Below are 23,558 nucleotides of genomic sequence, written 5' to 3' on the forward strand. Positions count from 1 at the left end.
TTTTTTCGAAAATTTTAAGAGAGAAACACAAAGAGGACACCAAACTTAGGATTTTTATGAATCAAAAAGGGACTAAGACTATGCAAAAACGAAAATTTTAAAAGAAAAACAAAAGCATGCAATTGACACCAAACTTAGAATATAAAACTAGACTCAACTAAAAGACTCTAAACCAACAAAAAAGAAAACAGTCCTAATCTAAGCAACAAGATAAGCCGTCAGTTGTCCAAACTCGAACAATCCCCGGCAACGGCGCCAAAAACTTGGTGCACGAAATTGCAATAACACTTTTGCAACTCCGCACAACTAACCAGCAAGTGCACTGGGTCGTCCAAGTAATACCTTGCGTGAGCAAGGGTCGATCCCACGGAGATTGTCGGCTTGAAGCAAGCTATGGTTATCTTGTAAATCTTAGTCAGGAGATCAGAAATTATCAGGATTGATTGTGAAAAGCAAAAGAACATGAAATGATTACTTGTATTGCAGTAATGGAGAATAGGTTGAGGTTTTGGAGATGCTCCGTCTTCTGAATCTCTGCTTTCCCACTGTCTTCTTCATCAAACACGCAAGTCTCCTTCCATGGCAAGCTCGTGTAGGGTCTCACCGTTGTCAATGGCTACCTCCCATCCGCGCAGTGAAAGCTAATGCACGCACTCTGTCACAGTGCTGCCAATCACCGGTTTGGTTCCCTCCCCTACCGGAATAGAATCCCTCTTTTGCGTCTGTCACTAACGCCCAGTAGGTTACAGGTTTGAAGCACGTCACAGTCATTCAATCATTGAATCCTACTCAGAATACCACAGACAAGGTTTAGACCTTCCGGATTCTCTTGAATGCTGCCATCAGGTCCAGCCTATACCACGAAGATTCCGATTAAAGAACCCAAGAGATAACTACTCAATCTAAGATAGAACAGAGGTGGTTGTCAGGCACATGTTCATAGTTGAGAATGATGATGATTGTCACGGATCATCACATTCATCCGGATTAAGAACAAGTGTTATCTTAGAATAGAAGCAAGCATGATTGAATAAGAAACAGTAGTAATTGCATTAATCCATCAAGACACAGCAGAGCTCCTCACCCCCAACCATGGGGTTTAGAGACTCATACTGTGGAAAGAAACGTGTACAAAATGTTATGAGGTCATAAGGTACGGATACAATGTCAAAAGATCCTATAAATAGTAAACTAGTGTCCTAAGGTTTACAGAAATGAGTAAATGACAGAAAAATCCACTTCCGGGCCCACTTGGTGTGTGCTTGGGCTGAGCAATGAAGGAATTTCGTGTAGAGACCTTTTCTGGAGTTAAACGCCAGCTTCCATGCCAGTTTGGGCGTTTAACTCCAAATTTTATGCCAGTTCCGGCGTTTAACGCTGGAAATTCTGTAGGTGACTTTGAGCGCCGGTTTGGGCCATCAAATCTTGGGCAAAGTATGGACTATTATATATTGCTGGAAAGCCCAGGATGTCTACTTTCCAATGCCGTTGAGAGCGCGCCAATTGGGCTTCTGTAGCTCCAGAAAATCCACTTCGAGTGCAGGGAGGTCAGAATCCAACAGCATCTGCAGTCCTTTTCAGTCTCTGGATCAGATTTTTGCTCAGGACCCTAAATTTCAGTCAGAAAATACCTGAAATCACAGAAAAACACACAAACTCATAGTAAAGTCCAGAAAAGTGAATTTTAATTAAAAACTAATAGAAATATACTAAAAACTAACTAAAAGATACTAAAAACATACTGAAAACAATGCCAAAAAGCGTACAAATTATCCGCTCATCAATTATTATTTATTGCTTGAAAGTCCTGGAAGTTGACTTTCCAACGCCATTGAGAGCGAGTCAATTGAGCCTTTGTAGCTCCAGAAATTCTTTTTTGAATGCACGGAGGTCAGGAGTTGACAACATCTACACTCCTTCCTTTGCCTTTGAATCAGACTTTTCCAAAACTTGTCAATTTCACCCAAAAAATTACCTAAAATCATAGAAAAACCACAAAAACTCAAAGTAGCATCCAAAGAGTAATTTTTGCACAAAAACCTACTAAAACATAATAAAACTTAACAAAATATACTAAAAATAATAGCAAAATAGCATCAAAAAGTGTATAAAATATCCGCTCATCACATGCATGCATTGAATAATTGTTGATTGTTAGATGAAAACAAAATCTTAGAAAGCATGATTAAAGGAGAATTGAGTGAATCAACCCTAAACACTTGAGCGACTAGAGCATATACACATCCAGTGAAGGGTTCAATTACTCAATTCTATGTTTCCATTGGTTATTATTCATTATCTTTCAAGTTATAAGTTCTTTTCAATAACTATAATCAGTTGTTGGATTTGACTTGGTTGTGCATGTTTTAGCCCTTATGTTTATATATGTCTTGGAAATTGATTTATTTTGACCAAGTAGTTGCATGCATTTAGATAAATTGCATTTAAATAGTTTGCATTGAATAATTGATCTCCCTTTCTTGTCTTTCTTGGGTTTAGCATGAGGACATGCTATTGTTTAAGTGTAGGAAGATTGATAAACCACAATTTTATGGTTTATCTTGTGCTGAATTTGGTGAGTTTTATCCACTTTTCCTACATTTATTCACTATATAGCATAGTTTTGTGAATTTTTCCTAATTTGTGCTTAGGAGTAAAAACATGATTTTTAAGCCCTTAATTTGATAAATTTAATTCACTTTAATTCCATTCGATGCATTGATGTGTTTGTGATGGGCGAAAATTGGATTTCCACACAAACTAACCGGCAAGTATACCGGGTCGCTTCAAGTAGTAAAACTCACAAGAGTGATGTTGATCCCACGAGGATTGATGGATCAAGCAATTTTAGTTAGGTGATAAATTTAGTTAAGTTGACAGTGATGAATTGAGTGGAGATGGATCAACAGAATTAAAAGAAAGCAGTAAATCAAAAGCAATTAAATGAAACTCAAAGTAATCAAATGACAGTGATGAATTGAGTGGAGATGGATCAACAGAATTAAAAGAAAGCAGTAAATCAAAAGCAGTTAAATGAAACTCAAAGTAATCAAATGAGAAATGACAAAAATAGAGATTCATCAGGGATTGGAGAAATCATAATCCACAATAAATCAAATGGGTCTCAACATCTTTCTCAATCATATGAATAGATCTATGGTGGATTGAAATTGATTGGATCCCAATTCCTTGGCAATCCAATCTCTCTAATCACAATCAATCTTGCCAATTCTTTGATCTAATTGTCATACGAAGAGGTTAAGAATTTTCTTTCATCCATAAGCCACACAGACTCTCAAGATCTCAATTCCTCCCGAATGGTGTTAATCAAGAGAGTTGTGAGAAACAGAGCTTCAGTTCTAATTTCCTTGATTCCCCTTCTGAGGCTCACATGGAAATTCATAGATTCAAACCCACTTCCGGAGTGAATGGATCTCAGTCAAAATAGAAGTTATTTCTTAGCTATCCAGATGAATTGAGAAGAAGAAGATATTCCTTAATCCATTAGAATCACAATAGAGCTCCTCCCCCTAATAAATCGGGGTTCAGTAGATCATAGCTCAAAGAACAAGTGCAGAGAAACTAAATTGTAAGAAAATAAATCAAACTGATGAACAATGAATGGAAATGTAAAATTGCAGAAAGAAAAATTATAGCAGAGAAGTGTAGGAATTGAAATTGCATAAAGCTGAACTAAATTCAATACAACTCAAATGTAAAAGTGCAGAAAAAAAAAGAAATTCTAAGCTAAGCTCTTTACTAGAGCCTTCTACCCTACTCCTACTCCTACTACTACATGTGCACTTACTCTACTGCTCAGCCCCTCTGATGAATTTAAACTGATGCCTTTATATAGGCTTTCCTAAATTACAAATTGAAATAAAATTAAAAGCAAATTACAATCAAATGAAAATTAAATTTATATGATTATTGTGACCTTGATTGAGTGATATGAATGGGCTTGCTTGCTTGCAGTTAAATTGGGCTTGGAATGAAGCTTAATTGAATCAGAATTTGCTTCCAAGAGAGCGTAGCATTCTTAAAGATAACGTAGCGCTCGGGCACCCATGTGTACGCATGCTATACACTTGTGTGTCCCTTGCATTTCGGCCCCTCGACACATATGCGTCTTGATGAGCGGATAATTTATACGCTTTTTGGCATTATTTTTTAGGTAGTTTTTAGTAGGATCTAGATACTTTTTGGGATGTTTTATTAGTTTTTATACAAAATTCACATTTCTGGACTTTACTATGAGTTTGTGTGTTTTTCTGTGATTTCAGGTATTTTCTGGTTGAAATTGAGGGACCTGAGCAAAAATCTGATTCAGAGGTTGACAAAGGACTGCAGATGCTGTTGGATTCTGACCTTCCTGCATTCAAAGTGGATTTTCTGGAGCTATAGAACTCCAAATAGTGCGCTCTCAATTGCATTGGAAAGTAGACATCCGGCGCTTTCCAGAAATATATAATAGTCCATACCTTGCACGAGTTTTGACGACGTAAAATGGCGTCAAAACGCTAGCTCTCTGCCCTTTTCTGGCGTCAAAACGCCAGAACTGGCATAAAAGTTGGAGTTAAACGCCCAAACTGGCACCAAAGCTGGTGTTTAACTCCAAGAGAAGCCTCTATACGTGTGAAGCTCAATGCTCAGCCGAAGCACACACCAAGTGGGCCCGGAAGTGGATTTATGCATCATTTACCTATTTCTGTAAACCCTAGTAGCTAGTTTCATTATAAATAGGATCTTTTACTATTGTATTTTAATCTGGGCAATCTTGGAATCTTGGGACCATTGTTCACGTTTTGGGAGGCTGCCATTCGTCCATGCCTACTGATGAGTAGATATTTTATACGCTTTTTGGGGGTAATTTCATGTAGTTTTTAGTATGTTTTAGTTAGTGTTTAGTATATTTTCATTAGTTTTTAGCCAAAATTCATATTTCTGGACTTTACTATGAGTTTGTGTGTTTTTCTATGATTTTAGGTATTTTCTGGCTGAAATTGAGGGAGCTGAGCAAAAATCTGATTTAGGCTGAAAAAGGACTGCTGATGTTGTTGGATTCTGACCTCCCTGCACTTGGAATGGAGTTTTTGGAGCTACAGAAGTCCAATTAGCGCGCTCTCAATTGTGTTGGAAATTAGACATCCAGGGCTTTTCAGCAGTATATAATAGTTTATACTTTGCTTGAAGATAAATGACGTTAAACGCCAGTTTCATGTTCCATTCTGGCGTTAAACGCTAGAAACAGGTTAGCAGTTGGAGTTAAACGCCCAAAACAGGTTACAACCTGTTGTTTAACTCCAGAAACAGCCCAGGCATGTGAAAAGCTCAAGTCTCAGCCCCAGCACACACCAAATGGGCCCCAGAAGTGGATTTCTGCACTATCTATCTTAGTTTACTCATTTTCTGTAAACCTAGGTTACTAGTTGAGTATTTAAACAACTTTTAGAGATTTTATTTGGTACCTCATGACATTTTAGATCTGAACTTTGTACTCTTTGACGGCATGAGTCTCTAAACTCCATTATTGGGGGTGAGGAGCTCTGCTGTGTCTCGATGGATTAATGCAATTATTTCTGTTTTCTATTCAAACACGCTTGTTTCCATCTAAGATATTTATTCGCACTTCAATATGATGAATGTGATGATCTGTGACACTCATCACCAATCTTAATCTATGAACGTGTGCCTGGCAACCACCTCCGTTCTACATTAGATTGAATGAGTATCTCTTGGATTCCTTAATTAGAGTCTTCGTAGTATAAGCTAGAATCCATTGGCAGCATTCTTGAGAATCCGGAAAGTCTAAACCTTGTCTGTGGTATTCCGAGTAGGATTCAGGGATTGAATGACTGTGACGAGCTTCAACCTCATAAGGGTTGGGCGTAGTGACAGACGCAAAAGGATCAATAGATCCTATTCCAGCATGAGTGAGAACCGACAGATGATTAGCCGTGCGGTGACAGCGCACATGGACCATTTTCACTGAGAGGACGTATGGTAGCCATTAACAACGGTGATCCACCAACACACAGCTTGCCATAGGAGGAACCTTGCGTGCATGAAGAAGAAGACAGGGGGAAAGCAGAGATTCAGAAAACAAAGCATCTCCAAAACTCCAACATATTCTCCATTACTGCATAATAAGTATTATTTAATCCATGCTCTCTTGTTCATTTGCAAATCAACTGATAATTATAATTGATATCCTGACTAAGAATTACAAGATAACCATAGCTTGCTTCAAGCCAACAATCTCTGTGGGATCGACCCTTACTGACGTAAGGTATTACTTGGACGACCCAGTGCACTTGCTGGTTAGTGGTACGAATTATGAAAAGTGTGATTTACAATTTCGTGCATCAAGTTTTTGGCGCTGTTGCCGGGGATTGTTTGAGTTTGAACAAATGACGGTGAATCTTGTTGCTTAGATTAGGAAAATTTTGTCTTTTGGGTTAGAGTCTTTTATTTTCTTTTCGAAAATTTTTCAAAAATTTTATTTTTTTTATTAATTTTTAGTTTTTCTGTGAGTTTAGTGTCATGTTCTAAGTTTGGTGTCAATTGCATGCTTTTCTTTGTCTTTCAATTTTCGAATTGCATGTTCTTTGTTCATCCTTGATCTTCAAGTTGTTCTTGTCTATTTTTCTTCTTTGATCTTTGGTTTCTCTTGTTTTGTGTCTTTTCTTGTTTTTCTAGAGCATTGTGCTTGTGCTCTTGATAATTGGGTATCTTCTTTTTAAAAACTCTTTCAAAAATAATTTTTCTTTTTTTAAATCTAGTGCCAAATTTTAAGTTTGGTGTTTTCTTGTTAATTTTTCTTTAGTTTTTGAAAATTTTATTTTGGTTTTCTAAAAATTTTAAGTTTGGTGTTCTATCTTCATGTTCTTGTTGTTCTTGTGAGTCTTCAAAGTGTTCTTGAGTCTTCTTTGTGTTTTGATCTTAAAATTTTTAAGTTTGGTGTTCCTTGGTGTTTTCCCTCCAAAATTTTCGAGAACAAGGAGCATTAGATCTAAAAATTTTAAGTCTTGTGTCTTTTGTGTGTTCTTTTCTTTCATAATAAAATTCAAAAATAAAAAATATCTCTTCCTTTAATTTCTCATAATTTTCGAATTACTTGGGTTGACTTGGTCAAAATTTTTCAAATCATATCCTTTTAAGATTTTTAAAATCATATATTTTTTTCAAAAATATCCTAACCACTTTCTCTCTCCTCACTTTTTCGAAAATCTTCATAAAATATTTTCAAATTTTTTATTTTTATTTTAGTTTTTATTTTATTTTGTTTTATTATGTCGAAATTTTTTTTAGATATAATAAAATAAATCCACGTCATCTTCCTTTCTCCATCATGGACCTAAGTGGAAATGAATAGTCCAGAAGAATTCTAGGGTCATATGCTAACCCCACTACTGCTTCATATGGGAGTAGTATTTGTATACCCTCCATCGGAGTCAGTAGTTTTGAGTTGAATCCTCAGCTCATTATCATGGTACAGCAAAGTTGCCAGTATTCCGGTCTTCCACAGGAAGAACCTACAGAGTTTTTGGTACAGTTTTTACAAATTGCTGACACAGTACATGATAAGGAAGTAGATCAGGATGTCTACAGATTATTACTATTTCCATTTGCTGTAAAAGACCAAGCTAAGAGGTGGTTAAATAACCAACCTAAGGCTAGCATAAGGACATGGAAACAGTTGTCAGAAAAATTCCTGAATCAATATTTCCCTCGAAAATGGATGACACAGCTAAGGCTGAGCATCCAAGGCTTTAAACAAGGAGATAATGCTTTATGATGCCTGGGAGAGATATAGAGAGATGCTAAGAAAATGCCCCTCTAAAATGTTTTCAGAGTGGGTGCAGTTAGACATCTTCTATTATGGGCTTATAGAGAAAGCTCAGATGTCTTTGGACCACTCAGCTGGTGGATCTATACACATGAGAAAGACAATTGAAGAAGCTCAAGAGCTCATTGATACAGTTGCTAGAAATCAGCATCTGTACCTAAATAGTGAACCTCCCAAGAAAGAAGAGGCTAAAACAGTAACTGCTGAACTCAGTCCTGCAAAACAAGTTACTGAATTTAATCAGCAATTAGATTTTCTAACAAAATAGCTAGCCGAATTCAAGGAGATACTACAAGACACAAGAATGGCTAATATGAATATGGAAGTACAGTTGAAGCAAACAGAACAGCAGTTATCAAAACAAATAACAGAAGAGTGCCAAGCAGTTCAATTAAGAAGTGGAAAAACATTAAATACCTCACTTCAAGGTAGCAGGAAGCCAAGAAATGAACAAACTGCTACCCAAAATCCCTCTGAGGACAGTAAGAGCCCAGAGAGGAATAATTTTGGTGCTCAAATGCCAGAAAAGGGTGAAGAGCTGGCGTTAAACGCCCAACCCATACTCAGTTCTGGCGTTCAAATGCCATAAACAGGCAAGGAATTGGCGTTAAACACCCAAGGGAAGCTCAGTTCTAATGTTCAAATGCCAGAAACAGGTAAGGAGTTGGCGTCCAACGCCAATCCAGCTTCCAACCCTGGCATTCAAACGCCAGTGAGGGATCAGACACATACAAGTGCTGATAGCAACCCGTCTAAAAAGGCTTCTCCAACAACATCTATAGGAAATAAACCTGCAGTAACTAAGGTTGAGGAATACAAAGCCAAAATGCCTTATCCTCAGAAACTTCGCCAAGCGGAATAGGATAAGCAATTTGCCCACTTTGCAGACTATCTTAGGACTCTTGAAATAAAGATTCTGTTTGCAGAGGCTCTTGAGCAAATACCTTCTTATGCTAAGTTCATGAAAGAGATCTTAAGTCATAAGAAGGATTGGAGAGAAACTGAAAAAGTTTACCTCACTAAAGAGTGCAGTGCAATCATTCTGAAAAGCTTACCAGAGAAGCTTAAAGATCCCGGAAGATTCATGATACCATGCACATTAGAGGGTACTTGTACCAAGAAAGCTCTATGTGATCTTGGAGCAAGTATCAACCTAATACCTGCATCCACTATCAAACAGCTTGGTTTGACTGAAGAAGTTAAACCAACCCGGATATGTCTCCAACTTGCTGATGGCTCCATTAAATACCCATCAGGCGTGATTGAAGACATGATTGTCAAGGTTGGGCCATTTGCCTTTCCCACTGACTTTGTGGTGCTGGAAATGGAGGAGCACAAGAGTGAAACTCTCATTCTAGGAAGACCTTTCCTAGCAACTGGACGAACCCTCATTGACATCCAAAAAGGAAAATTAACCCTAAGAGTCAATGAGGACGAGTTTAAGTTGAATGTTGTCAAAGCTATGCAGCATCCAGACACCCCAAACGACTATATGAGCGTTGGCATTATTGACTCTCTGGTGAAAGAGGTCAATATGACTGAGTCTCGAATCAGAGCTAGAGGATATCTTTAAAGATGTTCAGCTTGATCTGGAGGAACCAGAGAGAATAATAGAACCTCTGAAAATCCCTCAGGAAGAGGAGAAACCTCCTAAACTCGAGCTCAAACCATTACCACCATCCCTAAAATATGCATTTCTGGGAGAAGGTGACACTTTTCCTGTAATCATAAGCTCTACCTTAGAGCCACAGGAAGAGGAAACACTAATTCAAGTGTTGAGGACACACAAGACAGCTCTTGGGTGGTCCATCAGTGATCTTGAGGGCATTAGCCCAGCCAGATACATGCACAAGATCCTATTGGAGGATGACGCTAAGCCAGTGGTTCAACCACAGAGGCGGCTGAATCCAGCCATGAAGGAGGTAGTGCAGAAGGAGGTCACTAAATTATTAGAGGCTGGGATTATTTATCCTATTTCTGATAGCTCATGGGTGAGCCCTGTCCAAGTCGTCCCTAAGAAGGGTGGCATGACAATGGTTCATAATGAAAAAAAAATGAACTGGTTTCTACAAGAACATTTACAGGTAGTGTATGTGTATTGATTACAGAAGGCTCAATACAGCTACCAGAAAGGATCATTTTCCTTTACCATTCATAGACCAGATGCTAGAAAGACTAGCAGATCATGAATACTACTGCTTTCTGGATGGATATTCAGGTTATAATCAAATTGTAGTAGATCCCCAAGATCAAGAGAAAATAGCATTCACATGTCCATCTGGAGTATTTGCATACAGAAGGATGCCATTTGGTCTGTGCAATGCACCTGCAACCTTTCAAAGGTGCATGCTCTCTATTTTCTCTGATATGGTGGAAAATTTTCTAGAATTCTTCATGGATGACTTTTTAGTATTTAAAGACTCATTCAGCTCCTGTCTTGACCATCTAGCACTTGTTCTGAAGAGGTGCCAAGAGACTAACCTGGTTTTAAACTGGGAAAAATGTCACTTTATGGTGACTGAAGGAAGTATCCTTGGGCACAAAATTTCGAACAAGGGAATAGAGGTGGATCAAGCTAAGGTAGAGGTAATTGAAAAATTACCACTACCTGCCAATGTTAAGGCAATTAGAAGCTTTCTGGGGCATGCAGGACTCTATAGGAGGTTTATAAAAGATTTTTCAAAAATTGCAAAACCTCTGAGCAATCTGCTGGCTGCTGATACACCATTTGTCTTTGACAAAGAATGTTTGCAGGCCTTTGAGATTCTGAAAGCTAAGTTGATCACAGCACCAATCATTTCTGTACCAAACTGGGCATTATCATTCGAATTAATGTGTGATGCCAGTGACCATGCCATTGGTGCAGTATTGGGACAAAGGCATGATAAGCTTCTGCACGTCATTTATTATGGCAGCCGCATTCTAAATGATGCGCAGAAGAACTACACAACCACAGAAAAGGAATTGCTTGCAGTGGTTTATGCCATTGACAAATTCAGATCTTATTTAGTAGGATCAAAAGTGATTATGTACAATGACCATGCTGCTCTTAAATATCTACTCACAAAGCAGGATTCAAAACCTAGGCTCATAAGAGGGTGTTGCTTTTGTAAGAGTTTGATATAGAAATAAGAGACAGAAAAGGGACAGAAAATCAAGTAGCTGATCACCTGTTCTGGATAGAACCAGTAGCAGGAGCGTCCCTCCCTCCTACTGAGATCTCTAAAAACTTTTTGGATGAGCAATTATTTGCTATTCAGGAAGCTCCGTGGTTTGCAGACATTGCAGACTAGATTAAAAACCCTGTAATAGTCCAGCTAAAGACAGTAAAGAAGCGCTTGCTGGGAGGTAACCCAGTCATGAGTTTATTTTATTTGTAATTCTAATTCTAAATTAGATAATACATTTCAGTGAATGATACAGAGAAATAAAGGTTCAGGACATAAAGAAGAGGAATCACATAGAAAAGGACATCACTAGGGCAAAAATGCTAGTAAGGAAGGTTTCTGGCGTTTAACGCCAGAAAGAAGCAGCAAGTGGGCATTAAACGCCCAAAACAAGCAAGGACTGGGCGTTAAATGCCCAAAGGAAGCATCTTCTGGGCGGTTAACGCCAGGATTGTGGGGAGAAGGTAAATTCGTTTTCACTTTAATTTTTTTCCATTTTTCATGTTTCAATTTATGATTTCTTGCATAAACATGTTACAAATTCTCATCTTTCAACTTCAAAATGCAAAAAAATTCTTAATCCTAAAAATATTTCTTCATTCTTCTTTAATCTCTTTTCAAATCTTTTTCAAAACTCATCTATCTTTTTGAATTCTTTTAAATCTTTTTAATTTCTTCTCAAATCTTTTTCAAACTCATCATATTATCTTTTTAAATTCAAAGTTATCTTTTTCAAAATCTCATCATATCTTTTGAATTTTCAAAATTGTCTCTCCTTCTATTCCTCTCCTTTCCTTTCTTTTGCTTGAGGACAAGCAAACCTCTAAATTTGGTGTGTTTTTCCGTGATCACTGAGCTAAAACTCATCAAGATCATGGCACCTAAGGGAAAACAAACTACTTCAAGAGGCAAGAAAGAGAATATTCCAAAATTACTTTGGAATCAAGAGAAGTTCTTAACCAAAGAACATGCAGACCATTACCACAAAATAATGGGTCTGAGATCAGTGATCCTGGAAGTTAAATTTGATCGAAAAGAAGACGAATATTCGGAGATACAGGAGCTGAAGCGCCAGAACCTGTCTCTTGAAGGACAGACACCCCACAGGTTGAAGGAGCACCCATCACCTCCCAAAATAAAGGTTGTTGAGTCTAATCTTAGTCTTAACTCTATGATAATTGCTCTTATTAGGAATTTACCTTAGAAGTTATATATGAGTTGTAGTAATTAGTATCTCTATTTTGATTTTATCTCCAATGAAGCTATAACTTATTTTTCTCATCATCATCAAACATGAATAAAATAGTAGATTTTTAGAATAAAGAGGCAATATTTTTTCGAGTTTTTAATAAGGAAAATTCTAATTATTTAGATATGGTGACAATACTTTTTGTCTTCTGAATGAATGCCTAAATAGTGCATATTTTTTATATTGAATTTTATGAACGTTAAAATTGTTGGCTCCTGAAAGAATGATGAACAAGAGAAATGTTATTGATGATCTGAAAAATCATGAAATTGATTCTTGAAGCAAGAAAAAGTAGTGAAAAAAATTGAAAAAAAGCAAAAAAGCCAATAGCCCTTTAAACCAAAAGGCAAGGGTAAAAAGCATCCAAGGCTTTGAGCATCAATGGATAGGAGGGCCCAAGGAAATAAATCCAGGCCTAAGCAGCTAAATCAAGCTGTCCATAACCATGTGCTTGTGGCATGCAGGTCCAAGTGAAAAGCTTGAGACTAAGTGGTTAAAGTCATGATCCAAAGCAAAAGAGTGTGCTTAAGAACTCTGGACACCTCTAATTGGGGACTTTAGCAAAGCTAAGTCACAATCTGAAAAGGTTCACCCAGTTATGTGTCTGTGGCATTTATGTATCCGGTGGTAATACTGGAAAACAAAGTGCTTAGGGCCACGACCAAGACTCATAAAGTAGCTATGTTCAAGAATCAACATACTAAACTAGGAGACTCAATAATACTATCTAAATTCTGAGTTCCTATGGATGCCAATCATTCTGAATTTCAAAGGATAAAGTGAGATGCCCAAACTGTTCGAAAGTAAAAAGCTACTAGTCCCGCTCATCTAATTAGAATCTGAGCTTCACTTAAAACTCTAAGATATTATTGCTTGTTGATTTCTTTTTATCCTATTTTATTTATCTAGTTGCTTGGGGACAAGCAATAGTTTAAGTTTGGTGTTGTGATGAGCGGATATTTTATACGCTTTTTGGGGGTAATTTCATGTAGTTTTTAGTATATTTTCATTAGTTATTAGGAAAAATTCATGTTTTTGGACTTTACTATGAGTTTGTGTATTTTTCTGTGATTTCAGGTATTTTCTGGCTGAAATTGAAGGAGCTGAGCAAGAATCTGATTTAGGCTAAAAAAGGACTGCTGATGTTGTTGGATTCTAACCTCCCTGCACTCGGAATGGATTGTCCAATTGGCGTGCTCTCAATTGGTTGGAAAGTAGACATCTAGGGCTTTCCATAAATATATAATAGTCCATACTTTGCTCAAAGATAAACGACGTAAACTGGCGTTTAACGCTAGTTCCATATTCTATTCTGGCGTTAAACGCCAGAAACAGGTTACCAGTTGGAGTTAAGCGCCCAAAACTGGTTACAACATTTTGTTTAACTCCAGAAACAGCCCAGGCACGTGAAAAGCTCAAGTCTCAGCCCCAGCACACACCAAGTGGGCCCCAGAAGTAGATTTCTGCACTATTTATCTTATTTTACTCATTTTCTGTAAACCTAGGTTACTAGTTGAGTATTTAAACAACTTTTAGAGATTTTATTTGGTACCTTATGACATTTTAGATCTGAACTTTGTACTCTTTGACGGCATGAGTCTCTAATCTCCATTGTTGGGGGTGAGGAGCTCTGCTGTGTCTCAATAGATTAATACAATTATTTCTATTTTCTATTCAAACACGCTTGTTTCCATCTAAGATATTCATTCGCACTTCAATATGATGAATGTGATGATCCATGACACTCATCACCATTCTCAATCTATGAACGTGTGCCTGACAACCACCTCCGTTCTACATTAGATTGAATGAGTATCTCTTGGATTCCTTAATCAGAGTCTTCGTGATATAAGCTAGAATCCATTGGCAGCATTCTTGAGAATTCAGAAAGTCTAAACCTTGTCTATGGTATTCCGAGTAGGATTCAGGGATTGAATGACTGTGACGAGCTTCAAACTCACAAGGGTTTGGCGTAGTGACAGACGCAAAAGGATCAATGGATCCTATTCCAGCATGAGTGAGAACCGACAGATGATTAGCCGTGCGGTAACAGCGCACCTGGACCATTTTCACTGGGAGGACAGATGGTAGCCATTGACAACGGTGATCCACCAACACACAGCTTGGCATAGGAGAAACCTTGCGTGTGTGAAGATGAAGACAGGGGGGAAGCAGAGATTCAGAAGACAAAGCATCTCCAAAACTCCAACATATTCTCCATTACTGCATAATAAGTATTATTTAATCCATGCTCTCTTATTCATTTGCAAATCAACTGATAATTATAATTGATATCCTGACTAAGAATTACAAGATAACCATAGCTTGCTTCAAGCCAACAATCTCTGTGGGATCGACCCTTACTCACGTAAGGTATTACTTGGACGACCCAGTGCACTTGCTGGTTAGTGGTACGAATTGTGAAAAGTGTGATTTACAATTTCGTGCACCACCTACCCTATTTTCACTTTTGTATTTTCAACGGTGGAGTTTCTATACACCATAGATTAAGGGTGTGGAGCTCTGCTGTTGATAAACCCCGATTTTGTGGTTTATCTTGTGCTTATTTTGGGGGATTTTATCACATTTTCTCACATTTATTCAATGGAATAGCATGGTTTTGCAATTCGTTGGAAAGCTAACATCCGGGGCTTCAAAATAATATAAGTTTTGCTATATGTTGCTTCGCGTTCAGGGGCGCGCACGCGTACTTTGCGCGCGCACGCTGATGCTGTCCGTGGCCCACTTTAATGAAATCACCCCCAGTGATTTTGCAGCTCATTTTGGGCCTAATCCAACCCATTTCTGATGCTATTGAACCCAAGGATTGAAGGGGAAATGAACACACTTAGTCATAGTTTAGTTTTTATCATGTTTTAGGTTAGAATTCTAGAGAGAGAGGCTAGATTTTAGGGTAGTTTTAGTTAATTCTTCTTGAATCCAAGTTTTAATTCTTGTTTTAATTTAGTTTTTCCTTTTAATTTCTTGTTATTACATCTCTACTCTTCTAGTTTTACTTGTCATTTCCTTTATTTTGTCCTCTTTTATGTTTATGAACATTGTTGAATCTTAATTTTCTGATGCCAGGGCATCTTGGCCAGTTTCACTGACCTTTTCTTTACTGTTTTTAAGGTAGTTTCATGCATTTCCTTAGGAAATAAGCTAGTTTTGGGTAGATATTCACTTACACCTTGATTCAAGCATACATTGTGCATTTTACATGATTTCATGAGGATTTTGCATGAATTTAGTGACAAATTGTATGTTGCATTACCCATGACTTGGACTAGAACTTTGATGCACTCTATTGCTTGATTTCAGGACCAAAGGAAGCAAGGAAGAACCACTTAGCAGTCACGTTAATCTAATTAACGTGGCCACTAACATGGAATGGGAGGTAACCTGCAAAGTTAATGAGAAAAGTGATTGCCAATAACACTCTCGAAGCCATCATTGCCCACGTTAAGAGTCACGTTAACTAAGTTAACGTGAGCTCTAACGTGAAGAAAGGACCTTGAGCCAACGTTAGTGACACTTAACATTATCACTAACGTTGGCCAATGATCATAAGTGGCCACGTTAGAGTCCACGTTAACTTGGTTAACGTGGCCTCTAACGATAACAATGGGAAGGAAGCCAACATTAGTGACATTCAACATTGTCACTAACGTTGGCCTAAGGTGCAATGTACCACGTTAACTTCCACGTTAACTTGGTTAACGTGGGAGCTAACGTGAGAAGCAAGAATGGTCGACAACGTTAGTGACACCCAACATTGTCACTAACGTTGGAAGCAACCACAAAATCCCAAGGAGCCACGTTAACTTCTACGTTAACTTAGTTAACGTGGAAGCTAACGGCGATGAGTGAAAGATGAGCCAACGTTAGTGACACTCAACATTGTCACTAACGTTGGAAATGGTTTGCAAGGCCACGTTAGAAGCCACGTTAACCTAGTTAACGTGGACTCTAACGTGAGATAGGGGCATATTGGAACGTTAGTGACAATGTTGAGTGTCACTAACATTCTCGAAGATTGACACGCCTACGTTAAAAGAGCCTCGTTAACTAAGTTAACGTGGACTCTAACGTAGGAAAGGGGGAGGCTTTCAACGTTATTGGGAAAGTTGAGTCCCAATAACGTGTGCGAAAGACAAAGAGGCAACGTTAGTGGCAACGTTTATGCCACTAACGTTGAGGTTAACGTGGCCTTTACTTGGGTAAGAAACGTTAGTGAAAAAGTTGAATGACACTAACGTTTTCGAACCCATTTTCTCACTGAATGTTAACACCTCTAACGTCCTGAGCTAAAGTCTCTGCCCACTTCACACTTTCTCTCTGCAAGTAAAACCAAGCCCAAGTGAAGAAGAGAACTGCTCCAAACTGAAGATCCAAAGGCCCAAGACTTGAAGAATCAACTAGAAGAATAGAAGAGTAGTATATATAGGAGTAGCTTTGAATTATTTAAGAAGTTTTGGGGAGTTGGAAAGAGTTCTGAAGGAAGAAAAGAGAGCATTACTCTCTATCTTTTTACTTTCTCTGCTCTTCTAGTTCAGAATGTATTCTCGATCTTTGTTTTCATTTTTTAGAGCTATGAACAACTAAACCCATTTCATTGGGTAGGGAGCTCTGTTGTAATTTGATGGATCAATACTAGTTTTCTTCATTCTTCTTCTATCTTTTCTCTTGATTTTACTTGAAAGCTTTCGATCTTTATCCTATTGGGTAGTTATCTTGGAAAAGAAACTATTTAAACTTGGATCTCTTCTGAACCTTGAAAGAGGAATGAAGAGATCAAGCTAGAAATGCTTTCTCATGCTGGACCAAATTGGGTTTGGATGGATATGTGACTATAATCCTCTCAAAACTTAATTTGGGAAATGCATGTGGTATAATCAGTGACCACACTTCATCTCTTCTCATGAGCAATTGACCAAGGAATTGGCTATTGATCAAGATTTGAGAGATTGAATTGCAAGAAATTGTAACTCAATCAATTAAGATTGCCAAGGAGATCAATGAGTGCATTGATTGAGGAAGAGATGAAAATGAACTTGATCCGGAGAATTGCAACATCTCCTACACCCAATGAACTCCCCAATTCTGATCTCACCCATTCTCTTTAATTTCTGCGTTTAATTTCATGAGCAAACACCCCATTCCCATTTACAATTCTACAATTTAATTTCAGTCATTTACTTCAAGTTCTTTAATTCTAGCATTTACTTTTCCGTCATTTACATTCCCGCCATTTTATTTTCTGCAACTCTCAACCCAAATTCTGAATTTGCTCAACTAGAACAATCTTCTAATTAAAGTTGCTTGATCAATCAATCCCTGTGGGATTCGACCTCACTCTATTGTGAGTTTTTACTTGACGACAAATTCGGTACACTTGCCGAAGGAAATTTGTTGAGAGACAATTTCCACATGCATCAAGTTTATGGCGCCGTTGCCGGGGATTGATTGTGCATCAACAATGATTAGATTGGAAGATTACTAGATTGAGCATTTTTGTTTTGATTTAATTTTCTGTTTGAGTAATTTACTTTCTGTCTTAGTTAACTTCTTCCCTTCCCCCTCTACTCTTTCGTTTTTCTTTGTTATTTACAATTCAGTTTGCTAACCCACTAACTGTTTGATATATTGCATCACTCACAACTAACACTAATTCTGACAACAATACTATCTGCACATATTTTTACTTGCTTGTACTTGTTGGTTGTATGACAAGGAGAAGAAGTGGGGCTTCAACTTCTTTCGATTCTGAACCAAAAAGGACCCTCCTTAGATTAAGGAGGGAAGCAAGAGGGAAACATGCAATCGGTGTTGAAAAGGAGGAGGAACACTTTGAACTAAACATGGAAGGCAACATAGAAAACCAACCTGAAGAAGAGGCTAATAACCATGGGGGAGGAGGTAGAGCAAATCATGTTGGGGAGGATAGAAGAGTGTTAAGCTCTTATATCAATCCCAACCCAGGCAACTGTGGGAGCAGCATTCAGAAGCCCACCATACATGCCAACAATTTTGAGCTAAAACCTCAGCTTATCACTCTTGTGCAGAATAATTGCTCATTTGGAGGAAGTGCTCAAGAAGATCCGAATCAACACTTGACCACCTTCTTGAGAATTTGTGACACAGTGAAGTCCAATGGAGTCCACCAGGATGTTTATAGGCTGCTTTTGTTCCCTTTCTCACTCAGGGACAAGGCATTCAAATGGCTCGAATCCTTCCCAAAAGAAAGCCTGACAAATTGGGAGGAGGTAGTGAACAAGTTTTTGGCAAGGTTTTACCCCCCACAAAGGATCAATAGGCTGAGAACTGAAGTACAGACGTTCAGACAGCAAGATGGGGAGACACTTTATGAAGCTTAGGAAAGGTTCAAAGACCTAACAAGAAGGTGTCCACCAAATATGTTTAATGAATGGGTGCAGTTGCATATCTTCTATAAAGGCTTGTCATATGAATTAAAGAAGGCAGTAGATCATTCCTCTGGAGGGTCCTTGAACAAGAAGAAGACCATTGAAGAAGCCATAGATGTCATTGAAATTGTAGCTGAGAATGACTACTTCTATGCTTCCAAAAGAAGGAACACTAAGGGAGTAATAGAGCTAAACAATGTAGATGCTCTGCTGGCTTAGAACAAGCTCATTACCAAGCAATTAGCTGACCTCACCAAGAAGATGGAGAGGAACCAAGTTGCAACAATCACCACCTCATCAACAACCCAAGAAGAAGTTGAAGAAGAGGACCTTGAGCAAGCCAACTACATTGGGAATTCACCTAGACAGAACCATGATCCATACTCCAAGACATACAACTCTGGATGGAGGAACCATCCAAACTTTGGGTGGGGGAATCAGCAAGAGAAAAGCCAAGACCAGAGACGTTACAACTCTAACAACAATGCAGCTCATCAACAATTCACACAGAGGACATATCAATACCCCCACAACAACACCTCTCATCCTTCCACCTCTAATCCCAATTTACCATCAATTGATGATAGACTCTCTAAGCTTGAAACCTTACTTGAAGGAGTATGCAAGAACGTCAGAAACAGTAAAGTATTTCGAGAGGAAGTGCAGTCAAACATGCAAAATCAAAATGCTGCCATCAAGAAACTGGAGACACAAATTGGTTATCTATTCAAGCAGCTTTCTAACCACAACTTCTGCAATAATAACAAATCAAGCAAAGAGGAGGAGTGTCAAGCTATAACACTTAGGAGTGGGAAGGAACTTAAGGAACTCTCCCAAAAACCACAAGAAGAAGACTCAACTGAAAAGGGAGAAGAGCAAGATGGAGTTCAAACTCCCACTTCAAGTCCACAAAAAGAAAAAGGGATGCCAAAATTGAACATCTCAAGAGCTCCATATCCTCAACAGTTGAAGAAAAAGGAAGATGACAACCAGTTCGTGAGATTCTTGGAAATCTTTAAGAAACTACAAATCAACATACCCTTTGCTGAAGCAATAGAACAAATGCCACTCTATGCCAAGTTCCTGAAGGAGCTGATGACTAAGAAGAGAAGCTGGAAGAACAATGAGACTGTGATACTAACTGAAGAATGTAGTGCTATCATTAAGCACAAACTACCCCAGAAGTTGAAGGATCCTGGGAGCTTTCAGATCCCTTGTATTATAGGGGAAATCACAGTAGAGAAGGCCCTTTGTGACTTAGGAGCCAGCATCAATTTGATGTCAGTAGCAATGATGAGGAAGATAAAGATTGAGGAGGCTAAACCAACAAAAATGGCTTTACAACTGGCAGATCGATCGTTCGAATTCCCTCATGGCATAGTAGAGGATTTGTTGGTGAAAGTAGGAGACTTCATATTCCCGGCAGATTTTGTAGTGTTGGACATGCAGGAGGAAGCCAAAACCTCCATTATTCTGGGAAGGCCGTTCTTGGCTACAGCTGGAGCTATCATTGATGTCCAAAAAGGTGATCTTACCTTGAGATTACACAATGAAAAGATGACATTCAATGTGTTCAAGGCCATGAGTTACCCACGAGAACAATTAGGGGAATGCATGAGGATAGACGCACTTGAAGAAGAAGTGCAGGAGTGTTTTGAAGAAGAAGAGCATGAAGAGCCTGAGAGATCAATGGAGGAGGAGTATATACCAAGTGAGGATGTTGCAACAGCAGAGAGTCACGTTCAAGATGCACCAAAAGAAGAGACTGAAAAGTCAGAAGCACCCAAGGTTGAACTCAAAGCATTGCCACCCACTCTCAAATATGCATACCTAGGAGAAAATGAAAACTACCCAGTGATTATAAGCTCGTGCCTCAGCCAAGATCAAGAGGATGAACTGCTCAAGGTGTTACGGGAGCATAAGGACGCCATCGGATGGACCCTTGCTGACCTGAAGGGAATTAGTTCAGCTATATGCATGCATAAAATACTGTTGGAAGATGATGCAAAACCATCCATTCAATCCCAAAGGAGGCTGAACCCAATCATGAAGGAAGTGGTACAGAAAGAGGCTATGAAGCTTTGGCAAAGAGGAGTAATATACCCGATCTCAGACAGCCCTTGGGTCAGCCCCGTGCATGTTGTGCCCAAGAAGGGAGGAATCACTGTGGTTCCCAATGAGAGGAACGAACTGATACCTACAAGGACTGTCACAGGATGGCGGATGTGCATTGACTATCGGAAACTCAACGAAGCTACACGAAAGGATAATTTCCCTCTCCCATTCATGGATCAGATGTTGGAAAGACTCGCAGGACATGCTTATTACTGTTTCCTTGATGGTTATTCAGGATATAACCAAATAGTGGTTGATCCTAGAGACCAAGAGAAAACTTCATTTACCTGTCCATATGGAGTGTTTGCCTACAGGCGCATGCCATTTGGGCTATGTAATGCACCTGCGACTTTCCAACGCTGCATGCTTTCTATCTTTTTAGATATGATAGAAAAATTCATTGAAGTTTTTATGGATGATTTCTCGGTATTTGGAGATTCCTTTACTAGTTGCTTGAATCACCTAACCTTGGTATTGAAAAGATGCCAAGAGACCAATTTGGTCTTGAACTAGGAGAAATGTCACTTTATGGTGACAGGAGGAATAGTTCTTGGCCATAAGATTTCTAACTAAGGAATCGAAGTGGACAGGGCTAAAGTGGAACTTATTGAAAAGCTTCCTCCACCCAGTGATGTCAAGGCAATTAGAAGCTTTTTAGGGCATGCTGGCTTTTACAGAAGATTTATTAAAGATTTTTCAAAAATAGCTAAGCCCTTAAGTAATCTCCTTGTGTCAGATACACCATTCATCTTCGATGAAACCTGCATATCGGCATTCGAGCATTTGAAAGAAAGATTGTCCTCTGCCCCTATCATCTCCCCACCTGATTGGAACTTACCCTTTGAATTGATGTGTGATGCATCTGACTTTGCAGTAGGGGCAGTGTTAGGGCAAAGGAAAAATAACTTAGTCCATGTGATATACTATGCTAGTAAGGTCCTCAATGATGCTCAAAGAAATTATACCACTACTGAAAAGGAATTGCTAGCCATAGTTTTTGCATTTGACAAGTTTAGATCGTACCTCATTGGTGCTAAAGTAATTGTTTTTACAGATCACACAGCACTTAAATATTTATTTGCCAAGAAAGAATCAAAACCAAGACTAATAAGATGGATCTTATTATTGCAGGAGTTTGATATTGAAATCAGAGACAAGAAGGGAGTGGAGAACAAGGTGGCAGATCACCTATCCAGGATTCCTCATGAGGAAGGGGGAACGCATGATATGAGTGTGAACGAGCTCTTCCCTGATGAGCAATTGATGATAGTGAACAAAGCTCCATGGTTTGCAGACATTGCTAACTTAAAGACAACTGGGGCTCTACCTCCAGGGATCAATAAACATCAAAAGAGGAAGCTCATGAATGATGCAAAATACTTTGTCTGGGACGAGCCTTATCTCTTCAAGAAGTGTTTAGATGGAATCCTTAGAAGATGTGTTTCAGAAGAGGAAGGACGAGAAGTACTATGGAATTGCCACGGCTCATGCTACGGAGGCCACTTTGGAGGGGATAGGACTGCAGCAAAGGTGTTACAAAGTGGATTCTTTTGGCCCACCCTTTTCAAGGATGCCAAAGAATTGGTAAGGAGTTGCAATGAATGCCAAAGATCTGGGAACTTGCCCAAAAGAAATGCCATGCCACAGAATTTTATTTTGGAACTGGAAGTATTTGATGTGTGGGGAATAGATTTCATGGGACCATTCCTAACCTCATATGCAAATAAGTACATCTTGGTAGCAATGGATTATGTGTCCAAATGGGTAGAGGCCACTGCAACCCCAACAAATGACAACAAAGTGGTCATGAACTTCCTCAGGAAGAATATTTTCAGCCGGTTCGGAGTCCCAAGAGCCCTCATCAGTGATGGAGGGAGCCATTTTTGTAACAAACCACTAGAGACTCTCCTTCTACGATATGGGGTGAAACACAAGGTAGCCACACCTTACCATCCCCAAACAAGTGGACAAACGGAGATATCCAACAGAGAGCTAAAGAGAATTCTGGAGAAGACGGTAGGTGCATCAAGAAAGGATTGGGTGAAGAAGCTGGATGATGCTCTTTGGGCATACAGGACAGCATTCAAAACACCACTGGGAATGTCCCCATATCAACTGGTTTATGGGAAATCTTGCCATTTACCACTAGAATTGGAACACAAAGCTCTCTGGGCCATCAAGATACTAAACTTTGATAGCATTGCTGCTGGTGCAAAGAGGATCTTGCAACTGCAAGAGATGGAGGAATTCAGGTCACAAGCCTATTAAAATACTAAGATATATAAGGAGAAGGCAAAGAGGAGACATGACCTGCATCTTGCACCCAGGGATTTCGAAAAGGGGCAGAAAGTACTCCTCTACAATTCCAAATTGAGACTATTCCCAGGAAAACTCAAATCGAGGTGGTCAGGGCCTTTCATTGTCACTAAAGTCTCACCATATGGACACATCGAAATCATGGATGAAAGGTCAGGGAGGACTTTTACAGTGAACGGACAAAGACTCAAGCATTATCTGGGCAACATGGGGGAAAACCCCAGAGTAAACTATCATCTCAAGTAGAGGAAGAATCGTCAAGCTAGTGACGATAAAGAAGCGCTTTGTTGGGAGGCAACCCAACCTTACGTAACTACTTTTTCAGCTGCATTTCAATAAAGATCACAAGTTGTTTCCCCTGCATTGCAAGGAGCTAAGTTTTGGTGTTCCACACCAAAACAATTCAAGAGTGAAAGTGCGATTCTAAGGTTGGTGTC

The 23,558-nt window shown here is 38.9% G+C and overlaps 1 protein-coding gene across 1 annotated transcript; it reads left to right on the forward strand.

The window, feature by feature from the left end:
- Positions 1–19,362: 19,362 nt before the first annotated feature.
- LOC130949693 (uncharacterized) lies at positions 19,363–23,073 on the forward strand. The gene is made up of 4 exons (XM_057878344.1): positions 19,363–21,031; positions 21,542–21,843; positions 21,937–22,825; positions 22,955–23,073. Exons 1-4 carry the CDS (start codon positions 19,363–19,365, stop codon positions 23,071–23,073), a joined length of 2,979 nt encoding a protein of 992 aa, XP_057734327.1.
- Positions 23,074–23,558: the final 485 nt, after the last annotated feature.

This window comes from Arachis stenosperma, chromosome 9, assembly GCF_014773155.1.
Source record: "Arachis stenosperma cultivar V10309 chromosome 9, arast.V10309.gnm1.PFL2, whole genome shotgun sequence".
Lineage (NCBI taxonomy): Eukaryota > Viridiplantae > Streptophyta > Magnoliopsida > Fabales > Fabaceae > Arachis > Arachis stenosperma.

What these genes read in the sequence shown, in the direction of transcription:
- LOC130949693 (XM_057878344.1), top strand. Translation starts at nt 19,363, where the DNA reads ATGCAAAATCAAAATGCTGCCATCAAGAAACTGGAGACACAAATTGGT. An exon ending in TTATTACTGTTTCCTTGATG is followed by an intron (nt 21,032 to 21,541) that starts GTTATTCAGGAT and finishes TCCTTGTGTCAG; the next exon opens with ATACACCATTCATCTTCGAT. An exon ending in CGTACCTCATTGGTGCTAAA is followed by an intron (nt 21,844 to 21,936) that starts GTAATTGTTTTT and finishes TTATTATTGCAG; the next exon opens with GAGTTTGATATTGAAATCAG.